Source organism: Eublepharis macularius, chromosome 1 (assembly GCF_028583425.1).
Source record: "Eublepharis macularius isolate TG4126 chromosome 1, MPM_Emac_v1.0, whole genome shotgun sequence".
Lineage (NCBI taxonomy): Eukaryota > Metazoa > Chordata > Lepidosauria > Squamata > Eublepharidae > Eublepharis > Eublepharis macularius.
Genome location: NC_072790.1, coordinates 230,713,693 through 230,728,226, shown reverse-complemented (window position 1 = coordinate 230,728,226; position 14,534 = coordinate 230,713,693). Strand labels below are relative to the sequence as shown.

The following is a 14,534-nucleotide window of genomic DNA, read 5'->3' as shown; positions in this document are numbered from 1 at the left end:
ACTGTGCCAACACACCTCTTTCTGTCTTCATGTTTACTCCACAGAAATAAAATAGAACTTTGGAAATAGCTAGTGGAAGAAATATATACAGGGCCCCTTACATCCTGGGAAGAGTATACTGTGGCTGCAGAGGGCCAAATTTAATGAACTTTTGTCTAGATTTTGTCTTTTCTTTGGCATCAAAATGGTGAATAAATAACCCTTAACAGCACATTATGTAGTGCACAGGCTGGGTCTGGGTGCTCACTCTCTGTCAGAGGTAACACAATCATGTGTGAGTAGTGGATTCTCCTCATTCCTGAGCGTGCAGTGCTCAATTAGGATCAGGAGTGCAGCACTCATGGAATAGGGACATCCGCCTTCTAAGTTGCACCATTTCCCCTAACCTGAAACAGTCTTGGAGGGTGCTATTCGGGGAACCCACAAGTTCTTTGGGATGTACATGTGTTTCCCTGACAGGCCCAATAATCTACCACTCTCTGGCTGCAGCTGGTGAAATCTTATAGTGCTGTTTTTCCATCACTCATTCACAGGCAGCCCATCCAAGCTTTTTGCAGTCTGTGTTATACAGCATCCCCGTCTTTCCCCTATTCTTGTTGTTATCTATTGTGCCTCCCCAATCTCTTTCAGCACCATTTACTTCCATAGCCAGCAGACAAATTTCATCATGTGTGAAAAGTATATGGGTTAATGTAGCTGGCAAAAGCCTTTATCCCCTAATCTCTCCCAGATACAATGATGTATCTAAGAGGGCCTGTAGGACTTCTTGGATAAACAAGGACATTAAAAGGACTCACACAACTTTTCTTCTAGGTTGTTCTTGGAATAAAACTAGGAGTTCAAGTACAGAAATGGCTGCACATGATATTGGAGATGTGTGATTGGTTCTGCAAGCTGTCATCTTCTTAGAAACATAGACCTGGAAAGGGATCTAAGGGTCATATAGACCAACCCCCTTCACAATGCAGGAAATTCACAGCTACCTCCCCCCACTCCCCTACTGACCCCTGCTCTGCCCAGAGGAAGGCAAAAAACCCTCCAGGATCCCTGGACAATCTGGCCTGGAAGAAAATTCCTTCCCAACCCCAGAGTGGTGGTCAACATAAGAATGATCAAGGAGAGCCAAGCATGGCTCATCCCTCCCTGCCCTCCCTCTCATGAGCTGCCTAAATTCATGCTGTGTCATAGAATCAGCCTTGCTGTCAGATGACCATCTAGCATCTTCTCAGAAACCTCTAAGGACTAAATGTACCCTGTTCCTTCAGCCTTTCCTCACAGGACGTGATTTCCAGACCCTTCTCCATCTTTGTTGCCCTCCTGTGGACACATTCCAGCTTGTCAACGTCCTTTGTAAACCATGGGGCCCAAAACTGAACACAGTACTCCAAGTGAGGTCTAACCAGAGCAGAGTACAGTGATACTATCACTTCACATGATCTGGACACTATACTTTTGTTGAAGCAGCTCAAAATCATATTTGCCTTTTTAGCTACTACTTTACACTACTGATCCATGCTCAATGTATGGTCTACTAAGACCCTGAGATCCTTTTCACATGTACTATTGCCAAGACAAGTCTCCTCCATTCTATAATTATGCCTTTGACTTTTTTCTCCCTTCTTGAACATACAGGATGCTTCAGAGAAGGAAAGGCTGAGGAAGCAATTGGAACTCTGGGAGGATCTGTAACTTTCCATCTGAAGACTTCGAAACAATTCACATCAATCACCTGGCTTAGAACGGTCCAAGATAATCCTGTTCATTTTGCTTCTCTGGATCTGGAAGCAGACCGGCCCTGTCACATCAAGGTTATCCTCCCAAAATTTGAAAGGCGATTGAATGTCTCAAGGGACTGCAAGAACTTACAAATCAGTAAACTAACTCAAGATGACTCTGGAAGATACAGAGCACAAATAGGGGAAGATGGTGAGAACTTCAGGCTGAAGGTGTACAGTAAGTATCCGAACAGCAGCCTTGCTCTTTTTCATGGAGCAAGGTTCCTGCCTTCCTTTGAGTCATCACAAAATACTGTCACAAATAATAATAATGAAGTGTCATCTGTCCTCCTGAAGATCTTTGAAAATATGGAAAGAGATTACTATTTTATTGTCTTTACTTTTTAATTGTTATGACGTATACTGCACAGAGTATTTTTGTATAAGGATGTGATATAAATTATACGTATTAGGTAAAAAAGGTAAAGCTAGTCCCCTGTGCAAGCAATGACTCATTACTGACCCATGGGGGATGTTGCATCACGACGTTTTCTTGGTAGACTTTTTGTTACGGGATGGTTTGACATTGCCTTCCCCAGATTATATATATTATTATAAGGTAAAAAGGTAAAGGTAGTCCCCTGTGATGTAGGTAGGTAAATTTATTGCCTTTCTGCTAATTAATGTTTATTAAGCAGTCCTGAACAGGCCTACTCAGTATCTGACTCTGGTCTATTCAGTGGGGCTTACTCCTGGGAAAGTGTTCTCAGGATTGTACTGTATGTCTCCTACCCTTCTCCCATCTCCATCTAGAACATCTGTTGGAAAGTGATCTGGAAGTCCAGTGTGAAAAAAATGCCCCACTCAGTGGAGAGAATTACACTTTGCAGCTGAACTGCTCTGCAGGGAAGTGGGGAGATGGAGTGAATTACACCTGGACCTCAACTAGCAAAAATATAAAGAGCTCCTCTTCTGTTATCCAGAATGACTTTCAAGACAGTGACACAAACTACACCTGCACAGCAAAGAATCCTGTAAGCAATGCCTCCAAGACAGTCTCCATAGAGCAGGCCTGTGATGGTCAAGGTAATATGCCAGTCTTTTCTTGCAGAATGATTCAAGATTTTTACACAACTATTGCATAACTAGAGTTGCCAGCTCCAGGTTGGGAAAGTCTAGGAGATTTTATAGGTGGAGCTTGGAGAAGAGTGAGGTTTGATGGAGAGGGACCTTAGCAGGGTATAATGCCAAAGAGGCCACCATCCAAAGCAACCATTTTCTCCAGGGAAACAGATTGCTATTGATTAGTTGTAATTCTGGGAGATTTCCAGTTACCACCTGGAGGCTGGCAACCCTAGCATATCCCTTCCAGCTTGTTTAACGATACATTATTATGAATGTTCAAAGTGGGGATGTGCATTCATTTCCGGGGTGGGGGTGAAAATTGATGGGAACAGCAAGCAACAAATGGCATTAGTTTCATTATATTTATTCGTTTTATTATATCCCATCTTGCTGTTTAAAAAGTACTCAAAGCAGCTAGCAAATATGAAATGCTATAACAATACAAATATGAAAGCCTATAATAATGCATCAAAAAATTAACAATACATCAAACTATTAACTGGAAAAGTCTCTTCTGGCAAAAGGCAGCTGCTCCCTCCATTGAAAGGCATCAGCAGTTACGGAGTGGGGCTGAGTAGATGGAAAAGCTCAGCCTAAATGGCAAAGTCCCCCCACACAAGGCATTAGATTGTCTAGGATTCTAGTTAGACTGTTCAAGGAGGTCAGGAGCAGGAAAGAGGTTAAACTGACCTCGAACCTTTCCAGTCACCGAAGTCACACACACCTAATTGTTCCATTAGCTCTTTCTGTGTTTCTACCAGTCATTGCTGGCTCAGTGGCTTGGGGAAGGCCTTAACTATATGCAGTTATATAGTTTATTTTTTAAAGTTAGAGGGGCTTTTTTGTTGCCAATTGTGCAAATAGAGTAATAGCACAACTGCAATCAATTAAAAAAATTGTTCCCATTGAAATCAGTGTAAACAAAATTAAATGTAATGGGTTGACTTTCTAAAATATATATATCAAGATTATAAATTAATTATTGTTAATCTTGGGCAATGTATATATAGTGGGATTCTCTGTTTTTTAACCATTAACTGGCATCAGATTTAAAATAAAATTAGGGAGATGATGAGAACTGAAATACCCTTTCATCCACTTGTGACATTATTAGTTTAGGAATTGGGAATTCAAAAAGAAGTAGAAGCTGTTTATCAGTTATGTTGGCACTATGGTCTGGGATAAATTCCTATGCCAATTGTGCTTTTCTTCTTGGGACATTGAATAAGATAACTCAGTGCAATCCTAAGAACATTTTCCTGGAAGTAATCCCCACTGAGTAGACTTCAGTAAGATTCTGAGAAGACCTGCTTAGGATTGCCTTGATCATTGAGAAGGAGGATGATAATTTAATTTAATTAACAATTAGTTCCTTCTTAAATTGAAATACCTCATCTCGATGTTGTTTTATCAGATTTTCTTGTGTGAATGAAAGTAATTTTTTAACAAGAGGGAATAAAACTGAATGGTTGTTGTAATAATAAAGATAACAAAAACTAAACTCTTGCAAAATTGTATACTCCCCATTATTAGTAGGAACTGGTAGATAGAACAGAGCAGGCCTGGAGATGGTAGAATATCCTTGGTTGTTTGCCAAATACAAAGCTGGAGTTTCAGCTCCTGTAACAAGCCCAAAGCAAAAAGAAATTCTAAACCTATAACAGCCTAGCTATGAGACTGACATAAATTATGCAGATTAAAGATGCTTGAAGTTCATTGCTTATATTAACATACTTTCTGCTGCTAATCCCAAAAACCACAAAAGAACTATTCATTGCACTGAAAGTGTAATCCCCTGACCACTAGAAATTTTTCTAGTTTCTTAGACTTGAACAGGCACTCACAATTGTCCCATTAAGGAATTGAAACTTGTATTTAAGAGTGGAAAGGGGGGATCACTTAAGATATTGGATATTGCCACCATTCACAGATTACGCGTGTGTGGTGTACATACTGGCCGTCGTCACACGGGCATCTCTTCCGTTAAATTTACAGCATATAGCGTCCTACCTGTTATCGGCACAGTAATGTTTCTTTGGGTCACCTAACGGCTCTTCGCGCCACCAGCTGTCCACACCGAAGCACTCTGTTCTGTTCTCTCTAACTGCGCAGAAGCAGCTCCTCCCCCCCTTTTTTATTATTCTGGCGTTTAATTCCGCTATAACGGAATAACAGCATATAAACATTCCGTTAGAGCAAAACATTACGACCCTTTTGTTTTTCCAACTTTGAAATTATATAAATAGCCCTTTGCCCGCAGAAAACTCCCTGTCTGGTGTGATCCCCATCGCTGAAGACTCTGCCATGGCGATTGAGTCATTTTTACTTCAGCAGAAAGTTTGCATTGTGTTATGTCGTTATGGCGTTATAAGGACATAATAAAATAAAAAAAGGGGGAGTCGCAGGAAGAAATGGATTCTGGGATTGAAGGGAGGGCATAGGACGTTGCGAGGCGAACTACATCGATGTGAGGCACTCACACTGAGGCACAAAATAGCGCGACTATCAAGCACAAAGCAGAAGAGAGAAAATCGCTACAGTGTTGGAATAAGGTGGGTGTTTGCCGAGAAATAGCGCCATTTTAGCGCTAAATAAAAGCCCGTGTGACGACGGCCACTGTCACAAAATATACAACGCTCATTATTATGCCTGATTGGGTTGTGTGTTTTTATTGGCCTCTGAATATATATAAATTAGCAGGTGGAACTATTTCATGGCATGCCTGAAGATCAAATCCTAGCATCTCTCTAGTCTGTAGGACTATTGCTGAGGGACTCCCATGGAACAGGTCTTGTTTCTGCACACAGGTCTTGTCTAGGAAGCAAAAATCATCTCAGCCCTGCAGAAGTTGTTACCAGAGATCTTGCTGATGAATTAAGAATTTATGGCTGTTCTGCTTTTTATTTCTCAGTTCTACACAGAGCATTGTGCATGCACAGTTGGCTAGAGATTTCTGTTCCTTCACTTTATTTGTATCTCCCACTCACTCTGCCCCTATTACCTATGTGTACATTGATCAAGCAATGCAATCTCGAAGTGATCATGCTGTTTATGCTGTCACTTGAAAAATTCTCCATGTGAAACTGGAATTAAGGATTTGAGGGCACCCACCTAAAAGTATCCTCATGGAATTAAGGAGCGCACTTAAGAGCAAACTTCTATATGAAACTTCAGCTCTTTCCTAACCTGCAGGGACTGTGGTCTTACCTGTAACCATGCCTGTAATAATAGAGATGGAAAGCCACTTAGCCTAGCTCTGCAGCCCCAAAGTAGGATCATCCAATCCATTGGATCAGTTCCCCCCACAAATTAACCATACAGTCCAGTCCACACAATTTGCCAGGTTAAGGACTTCATCTGCATCAAGACAATGAGTCAGGCCATCAAACTCTTATCCACCAAGTTCAAGAGATGAATATCCTTCCTGTGTCAGGCAACCGAGGCCTTGCTTTCACTGGAATGTTCCTCCAGAAAACCACATTACCTGCACATGGAAAATCAGCATCTCAGACTCAGGAAGGAAGAGTTAAAACTAGAGGTGGGCACGAACAGCAGTACAAACAAACAAAAAAGCCATGAACAGCCCAATCCGCTGTTTGCGAGCAAGCTGTTTGTGAGGCCCTGTTCCTGGCGAACATGTGTTCGTTCCAAGCGCTCTTCGTGGCGTTCGTCAGCCCTTCGTAAAGCCAGACAGTCTGGTGCCTTTCAATCAATTCCCCTGGCAACATAGGCACGGACTGTCTGAACTCTGTCTGAACTCCTGGCTTTCCTTCTGGCTTGTAACCCCTCAAAGTAGCTTCCAGCAGACAGTCCAGTTTTTGCCACTGTGAAGAGCAAGTGACGTTAAAGGGGGAGACCCATGGATCATGCCTTTCCCAGGGGGCAATCTCTCTGAAACTTGGGGGGTCTTCAGAGGACAGTGAGGACTACATCCCCTGCAACTTTGGTGGGTATTGGACATTGGGAAGGTCAGTTTGTAACCCCTCAAAGTAGCTTCCAGCAGACAGTCCAGTTTTTGCCACTGTGAAGAGCAAGTGACGTTAAAGGGGGAGACCCATGGATCATGCCTTTCCCAGGGGGCAATCTCTCTGAAACTTGGGGGGTCTTCAGAGGACAGTGAGAACTACATCCCCTGCAACTTTGGTGGGCATTGGACATTGGGAAGGTCAGTTTGTAACCCCTCAAAGTAGCTTCCAGCAGACAGTCCAGTTTTTGCCACTGTGAAGAGAAAATGACATTAAAGAGGGAGACCCATGGATCATGCCTTTCCTGGCTCAAGTTCAGCTAAGTCCCAAGGGGGCCATTCTGGCTCCCACGAACCTCCAACTACGAACATATTCGTGCACATGTCATGTTTGTCGATGTTTGTGAATTCCTATTTGTGGATGGCAATGAACAACGAACATCGTGTTCGGCTTTTTTTTCCTGTTCGTGCCCACCTCTAGTTAAAACCATTCACCCTGACATTTCTATGAGCAGAATTTTCTCTTTGGGAGAAGTGTTCATTCTTTTAAACTCTACTTGCCACCTGCAGTGGTACAATCCAGACACAAGTTGACACCTGCATTGAGAACTCTGACTTAGCTTCAGCCTAGAATATAAACACAAAACCAATAGCTTGGTGGGAGGTGAAGCGATTGATATTCACGGGTCCACAATAGAACTGAAATTGTAACAGATCTTCTGTAAAAGTTCCTGTCTTTGCCTTGAAGCCGCTCTGCAGTTCTTTGCTTCACCAGCTAGCTTCTGCAACCCTCCATCAGACACAGCTGTGGCAAATGCCATCAGGCACAGAAAGGATGAACATTCACTTACTCTACATCCAAGTGTTTTAATATCTCCAGCAACTGGACTTGTGTAGAATGCTAACATTGAGGATGCTTCCAAAAATTCTCATTCAAATTTCTCCCCAGATTTCAAAGTTCCAAATTACTTGGCCATGTTTCCAAAGCAGAACTTCTGCATGTTTCTGATTTTATTCATTTTTATAGATTAGATGCAGGTCACTCTGCTTATCTAAATATTTTAACCTTGTCCTTCCTTCAAGAAGCTCAGAGTAGTCATATACGATTTATCTTTGCTTACTGTCTTCTCGTAACAACCCTGAGAGGTTGGTTAGACTGAGAAAGTATGACTGCCGCTATGGCCAAGTGCAGATTTGAAGCTGGGTCTCTGCAATCCTATTCCATGACACCACTGCTGGCTGTAGCCTTCCGTTTATTTGTGTCTTTTTCACACACATGCCCAGCGCAACCAAGAAATGCACTGTACAATCAGCTGCATTGTGATGCTTTTTGCATGATATTTTATCAACACATAGGAGCTCTGGAGTGAAGCACAACCCTCACAAAAATCTTGTACAATCACATCCCTGTTGTTTTGTTGCTGGGGTTTATTCATATATGCAAGGTAACATAAAGTGGGGGGCAGGAGATAGAGAAAGGTGAAGGAATTGAAGCATGCTTTGAATCCATAGTTAATTTTAGAAATTCTTCTAGAGGGATAAAGGAGCCATGGAACAAAGGGTAGAGTGAATGGATGGAACAATAATAGAATGGATGAGGTGGAGGAATCCACTCATCTTAGATAACTAATGGAATATGAAAGTCAGAGGCTGCCTGGGTCCTTTTTTCTCAGTGGCATAACATTTCCTGATCTCTGTTTCTTCCTGATCTGCTTTCTCGCACTCGCTCTCTGCACTCCAAGCTGCTCCAACGACGGGACCTGGGACAGTGGATACCACGGAGACTGGTGAGCTCTGCTCCCCTCCCCCATTATTTGCTGTTTGCACTCCTGGAGAGTCCCCGGGGCCTTGTGCCACTGAGGGGTCACTCCAAGAACAAGAAAGGCAATCACAAAAGGTGCCTGCTTTGTAAATAATTCCATATGATTCAGATGGGCCAATCAGGCCACATGGTAGACAGATTCTTAATCCTAGCCAATGTGACTGGTGAAAAAACATTCTCCAAACGAGACATATGTTTCAGGTGACCAAAACTTTATCATCATCAGGTCATCCCTCAATGACAACTGTACGGAACATAGAGTTTCACATCTACTCAATCTTGCCTGTCATTCCGCTGACTTATGATTACCCAGAGAAAGGAAGGAGAAGCAGAATCATGAGTTGAAAAGGAAGGGTGGAAAGAAATTTAGTCTTCACAATTTTCCCAATTTTCAAAGAACCTAGGCAAAATGTTGGAGCGTAGATTTAGGTCAAAGTCAGACCTCCAACATAATAACAACATTCGATTTATATACCACCCTTCAGGACAATTTAATGCTCACTCAGAGTGGTTTACGAAGTGTGTTATTGTCCTCATGACAATCACCCTGTGAGGTGGGTGGAGCTGAGAGAGCTCTGAGAGAGCTGTGCCTGACCCAAGGTCACTCAGCTGGCTTCAGGTGAAGGAGTGAGGAATCAGTTCTCCAGATTAGAGTCCTGCTGCTCTTAACCACTACACCAAAGTGGCTCTCACAAAAGGAGACCAGAGACAACATTACAATACTACTATTTTTACAATAATGATGACATTGGGCATGGTGGGACTTAAATCTGTCTGTGCCTTGGACTGGGATATAACAGGGCTCTATGCTACTAACCTTTCATAGGGGATCTGCTACGGATCTCCAGGCTTTTACTCTGCCTCTGTCTCTCTATACACTCCCCAAAAAACTTCTGTATACATTTTGAAGTGATGAGTTGATCAGTTCTGAAGCGGGATGATCAGCTATGCACACACAATGGTAATTCAAGGAGAGACGAGCTCTCATTCCCCATGCCATGTGCTCCCCGCCCCTCCCGAGCATCCTGTAGCCAGGATGGAGCTAGTAGGGGTACTGCTCCATTTGAAGCACTGCTTCACCCTACCAAACAACTGTGGGGGAAGCAAGGTTTAGAGTGACCAACCTCCAGGTGGGGGCTGAAGGTGTTCTAGAATTACAGTCAATCTTCAGATTAGAGAGATGACTTCCCCTGGAGAAAATGGCCACTTTGGAGGGTAGACTTTATGACATCACTTCCCTGCTGCTATGCAAACTTCATCCTCTCCAGGTTCCACCCCCAATCTCCAGGAATTTCCCAATTTGCAGTTGGCGACCTGGCAAGATGTTATATTTGCAATGACAGCTCTGATTTTTTTAAAAAAAATGAGTGCTTGCTTTTTAAAAATGGGGGAGGTGGTGGCTGGTGCTCCTTCCCCAAACTCCATCCAGCTGGCCCACTCGGTTCTGCCTACCCCAAACTCCCCTTGGCTCTGGGTGGATTTCTCAAGGTTGCTTTTAGTCTTGTGATACATCACTGATCTTGAAAAAAAAATCCCTTTTTAGAATATATGACTGTGAGCATGGCACGAGGCTAAGGGGGGAAACTGAAGGAAATTCCTGTTTCTCAAAGAAATGTGTTCATTACACAAATTTAAATGTGTCTGTAGCTAGAGATAATTGCTTCACAGAGAAACTAAAAGTCATGAAGACACCTGAGCATTGCAATACTGTTACTGAGGATCATTTATTTACTGAGGTCATTTATACCTCACTTTTCTCCCCAACGGGTACCCAAAGTGGCTCATAACATTCTCCCATTCTCTGTTTTACCATCACAACAACTCTCCAAGACAGAACCTTTATTGGCATAACCGTAACAGTGTCGAAAACAAGTGGGGCCTGTTAATTGTTAAACATTCTAAACACACTTCTCCTCTTGTATACACGGTAAAGGAGGTTTGCCACCATTTCAGTGACTTCAACCTTGGTTGAGGCTAAAAGACTCACTCTCTTACTCTCAACAGATTTGCCCTCCAGCGATTGCAGTAGGTAATCCAAATAAAATGCATGTAAATCATCATAAAATCTGCACGATAAAAGTACATGGGCTGTATCCTCGATCTCCAACATCCCACAGGGGCATAACCTTTCTCCAAATGGGATTTTTTTTAAATCTCCCAAATAGGACAGCAGAAGGGAGCACATTAAAACGGGCCACACAACAACTCCCTAAAGTAGGTTAGGATGAGAATGTGTACAACTGGTCCAAGCTCACCCAGCAAGCTTCCAGGGGAGAGCAGCCAGTCCAATCTGGGTCTTCAGGCCCTGGTCCATTTAGTCTAGCATCCCGTTTAAACAGTAGACACAGAAAAGGCCATAAGCATGGCCCGCTGCCACTGGTCCTCACCAAGAGATGACACACACACAACCCATACACACACATGTAACAATCAAAGGCATTCTTCCTCTGAAGTCAGCCCCATTTGGCTATCATGGCTAATTGCCCACAACAGATGTATCCTCAATAAACCAGAGCAACCACCTTATAAATGAAGACTCTTCTGAGTAGGATCCAAATTGCCCCTGAAAGGATGTGCTTTAAAGAAGATCACGCTGAAGGTTGCCCATGTGACCAAATATCTTTTTTTATACTGTTTGTCTGCGCTGCAGCAGTCATCTGACAGTTTTGAACTGGCAATGTTTACCCACCATAACTAACATGCAGATGTGCCAGTGGCATTCAAGGTTAAAAGAAACACACCCTGTTTTCTTTCTTCTTCTTTTATTCTCACTTCCTATCACATGCAGAAGTAGATGCCATGCAGGGCACTTAGCACTCCAGATCTCCGTGAAAATGAAACCAAAAGACTGTAAAACATGGCCTTTTTTTCTTGCCCTGCAAGGAAGAACTGAGCACTTGTGTGTTTATTTGCGTCCTTTACAGCCCACCTTTCTCGCTGAGACTCAAGGTGGATCACAAAATAGACAAAAACAATTCAATCAGACAGCATCCAATATGCAGAGCATTAGGACTAGGATTAGAGAAATGGAAAAGAATGTAAACAGTCTAAACTAATATGGCGTGACATATCTTTTTTTTTTTAATTTTTATTGGTGAGTATACATTTCAAATTCAATACATACATTCCCTCAATATCTAATTAACCCTATCCCCCACCCTTTTCCTCCCCCCTCTCTATCGACTTCCAACAGCTTTCCAACCCATAACCCCTCTTATTACTTAATAAATCCCTTACTCTAAGCACATTCTAATTTTTTTTTCAGGTATTCTATCATATATATCAAATATCCTGTCAATATAGTATACTTCTATCAATTATGCTATCAAATATTCTATCCGTATAATATACATCTATCAGTTATACTATCGATATAGTATAGATCTTATACCCCTCATTATAGCAGACCAGTATAATATAGTATAATATATAACAGAAGTCTTAATTTAAACATATTCTATTCCTTTTAAACCTATATTCTATCAAATATACTATCGTCATTATAATATATATTAAAACCCCTACTGTGTGCCCTGCCACCAATGTGGCACAGCATACAACACTGTACTACACATTCATTATATAATATACAATCTGATCCACTAACATTATAGTATATATAATATGCCCCATCAGTATATTTATTTAACTATTCCCTTATTCATATACTCTAAAAAAGGTATTACTTATCCTAACCTCCCTATCTTATTCTTTACAAAATCAGTTCTAAATTTCACCCCTTTTCTACTATATTATAATCCAAGCTTAGATTAAAATAGATATAAATTCTTAATGGTAAAGTCACTTCTCTCTTCTGTTTAAAATGTCTTATTTTAAAAATTCTCAAACTGCCACAGTTCTCCTTTCACATCCCATTTTTTTTCCAAGTGGCGTGACATATCTTAATGACAAAAGTGGAATACAAAGGTTCCGTAAAATGAAAATGATATGTAACTTCTATTGTATGGGTTCTACGGGGCTAATTTAGGAAGGTAACTTTCATACAGTTTTAAGTAAAGAAAATTTTTCTTTTTCACCAAATCTTTTAACAAGTAGAACAATACAACTATAATTTTCTTTTCTTTAATCAAACTCATAAGTGCTACAAAAACAGAAACTTTCAGCTAACAATGTCTTTGAAACCGCTCAAGGTAAACAGTTCAACTTGTCCCACCAAATGGTACCGTCCTTTGCCGCAATCCTTCCAATTATGAAGCAACTGGAATCCAGGCTTCAGTCCTCTTCTAGGGGAATTATAGCCCTGCAAGAATAATACAGTCCTAGTAATAACATGAACAAAACACAATACACGTACATTACTTTTAGTCTTCATATTTTTCCACATACAACATTTCTGATGACCTTATTCAAGGTGATAAGAGCACATTAATTATTATCAAGCTCCCCAGCAACCAACCACTTCCTCAGTTGCCTGAACCAATTAGCTCATAGTTTAGTTTTAGTTTAGTTTATTCGGTGTTTAACCCGCCCTCCCCACAAGTGGGCTCAAGACGGGGTACAACAGTCATAAAATACAATAAAATACATAGCAAATTATACAATAATTTATACAATAATTATACAATAATTCAGCAGTTAAAAAACCTGATATAGTTGGCTACACATAAGGTTACAGATACATAAAATTAACCCCGCAATAGACTACAGTCCTATTTCCTTAGAAAAGCAGCCTCCTGAGTTGTTGTAATTATACAACAGCTCTAATTCTTTTTATAAAAATCCCCTTCTGAACATTTTTGTTACTGCAAGTTCTCTGAAATGATAGGTGTCTGGAGGCCTTCCTGATCTCCTCAGACAGGCTGTTCCACAGGATGGGAACCATCACAAAGAATGCGCATGAATCGACACATGACCCTGCCTTATACTGATTCAGAACTTTGGTCCAGCAGCCAGTATTGTCTGCTTTGACGGGCAGCAGTTTTTTGGCGTCTTAGGCAGAAGTCTTTCATCACATCTTCTCCTACCTGACCCTTTAACCTGGAGATGCTGGGGTCTGAACCAGGGACCAAGCAGATGCTGTGCCACTGAATTGTAGCAGACGGTTGCCAGCCTCGCTTGTTGGCAGAGTGACATCTTCAGAAGGCTTTGATCAGATGAGCAAAGCTCACATGGAAGATATGGGTCTGCCCATTTGAGTGGAAGAATTGCCATCTGTTTTATGGCCAGGCCCGTGCAGCTTGTGACTTGGCAAACCTCTGGGAAAGCTTTGCCTGCTAAGTTAGAGTGTGTCAAGCAGTTGCTAAACATTTGGGAGCCTTACCTAAGGCTGCCAGCTGGCTCGGAAAAAAATGTCCTCTCCTTTTAATAGAGGCTTAATATTATTTACCAGGTGATGGTATTTACCTCCATGCTAGGAAAAGATTCATTTCCACATGTGAAGCCTCTATTAAAGGGACAGGACATTTTTCTCCAGGTTTGCCTCCTTCCCTCACCCTCAGGGCCGGATCTAGGGTTGCCGGCGCCCAGGGCAACCCAAGTCTGACCCCCTCACGTGTGCACAGCGCATGCATGCTCCCAGCGCTGCGTGATGATGTCACTTCCATGACATCATCACACAGCACTGGGATCATGCCACCCATGCAGCAAGCTGGCTGCCTCGGTGCGTTGTGGAGTTGGCAGAGGCAGCGTGTGGGGCTCGGAAGCCGCCCGCACCATTCGCCTGCCCTGGCCGCCCCGTCCTGCGGGGAAGGCGAATGGCGGGGGCGACCTCCCAGCCCCTCCATGCTGCCTTTTGCCTGCCCTGCAGGACAAGGGCGCACAGAACGCCAGCCACCCCCTGTCCTGTGGGGCAGGCAAATGGCACGGACGGCCTCGCAGCCCCCTGCACTGACTTTTGCCTGCCCCACAGGACAGGATGTGTGTGGCAAGCCGGCTGCCCCCTGTCCTG

The 14,534-nt window shown here is 42.5% G+C and overlaps 1 protein-coding gene across 2 annotated transcripts in view; it reads left to right on the top strand.

Moving 5' to 3' along the window:
• The window catches only part of LOC129341378 (T-lymphocyte surface antigen Ly-9-like), a 79,418-nt gene that overhangs the window by 22,778 nt on the left and 42,106 nt on the right, over positions 1–14,534 (top strand). The window contains exons 3-5 of one of the 2 annotated variants that reach the window (XM_054996542.1): positions 1,633–1,953; positions 2,529–2,801; positions 8,547–8,591. In XM_054996542.1, the coding sequence (XP_054852517.1) occupies positions 1,633–1,953; positions 2,529–2,801; positions 8,547–8,591 (639 nt within the window). The remainder of the gene's footprint in view (positions 1–1,632; positions 1,954–2,528; positions 2,802–8,546; positions 8,592–14,534) is intronic. The other variant, XM_054996551.1, reaches the window with a different exon arrangement.